This window comes from Geospiza fortis, unplaced genomic scaffold (genome assembly GCF_000277835.1).
Source record: "Geospiza fortis unplaced genomic scaffold, GeoFor_1.0 scaffold3626, whole genome shotgun sequence".
In the NCBI taxonomy this organism is placed as follows: domain Eukaryota; kingdom Metazoa; phylum Chordata; class Aves; order Passeriformes; family Thraupidae; genus Geospiza; species Geospiza fortis.
This window is the reverse complement of record NW_005055063.1, coordinates 10322-11208: the sequence shown is the minus strand read 5'-3', so window position 1 is coordinate 11208 and position 887 is coordinate 10322. Positions and strand designations below refer to the sequence as shown.

The window sequence follows — 887 nt, the reverse complement described above, 5'->3', positions numbered from 1 at the left end:
TGTGCCCCAAACCCCCAAGATTTTCCCCCAAACCCCCCAATTTTCCCAAATCCCCCGTTTTTCGCCCCAAACGCACCGAGCAGACGGAAGATGAAGTGCAGCTGCTCCTCCACGGTGGCCCCGGGGAACAGCGGCCGCCCCGTCACCATCTCCGAGAAGATGCAGCCGACCCCCCTGCCAGGGACACCCCAAAATTACCCGAAAAAACCCCAAAATTACACCCAAAATAACCCCAAAATCCCAGACTGACCCCCCTGCCAGGGAGACTCCAAAAAAGCCAAAATTATCCCCAAAATTACCTCCAAATTACCCCTGGGAACATCCAAATTCCAAACTGATCCTCCTGCCAGGGACACCCCAAAATTACCCCGAAGTGACCCCAAAATTACCCCCCAAAAAAACCAAAATTACCCCAGACTGACCCCCCTGCCAGGGAGACCTCAAAAAACCCCAAAGTTACCCCCAAAAGTACCCAAAAAAACCCAAAATTACTTTGGGATTTTGGGACCTCAAAATCCCAAAGTCCCTCCCAGTAAATCCCAGTGCCCTCAGTGCCCATCCCAGTAAATCCCAGTAAATCCCAGTGCCCATCCCAGTAAACCCCAGTGCCCCCAGTGAATCCCAGTGCCCCCAGTGCCCATCCCAGTGAGTCCCAGTAAATCCCAGTCCCTCCCAGTTGCCCCAGTGCCCATCCCAGTCTGTCCCAGTGCCCCCAGTGCCCACCACATGTCGATCTGGGTGCTGTACTCGGTGGAGCCCAGCAGGATGTGCCCGTCCCAGTGCCCCCAGTGAATCCCAGTGCCCATCCCAATGATTCCCAGTAAATCCCAATGCCCCCAATGCCCCTCCCAGTAAATCCCAGTTGCCCCCAGTGCCCATCCCAGTGA

At 55.5% G+C, this 887-nt stretch overlaps 1 protein-coding gene across 1 annotated transcript in view; it reads right to left on the bottom strand.

Annotated features, from left to right (window-relative positions):
• Positions 1 to 887, bottom strand: part of LOC102032752 (cyclin-dependent kinase 16-like) — a 9438-nt gene that overhangs the window by 2931 nt on the left and 5620 nt on the right. The window contains exons 7-8 of the mRNA XM_031065696.1: positions 724 to 778; positions 77 to 174 (exon numbers count right to left, since the gene is read on the bottom strand). Of these exons, the coding sequence (XP_030921556.1) occupies positions 77 to 174; positions 724 to 778 (153 nt within the window). The remainder of the gene's footprint in view (positions 1 to 76; positions 175 to 723; positions 779 to 887) is intronic.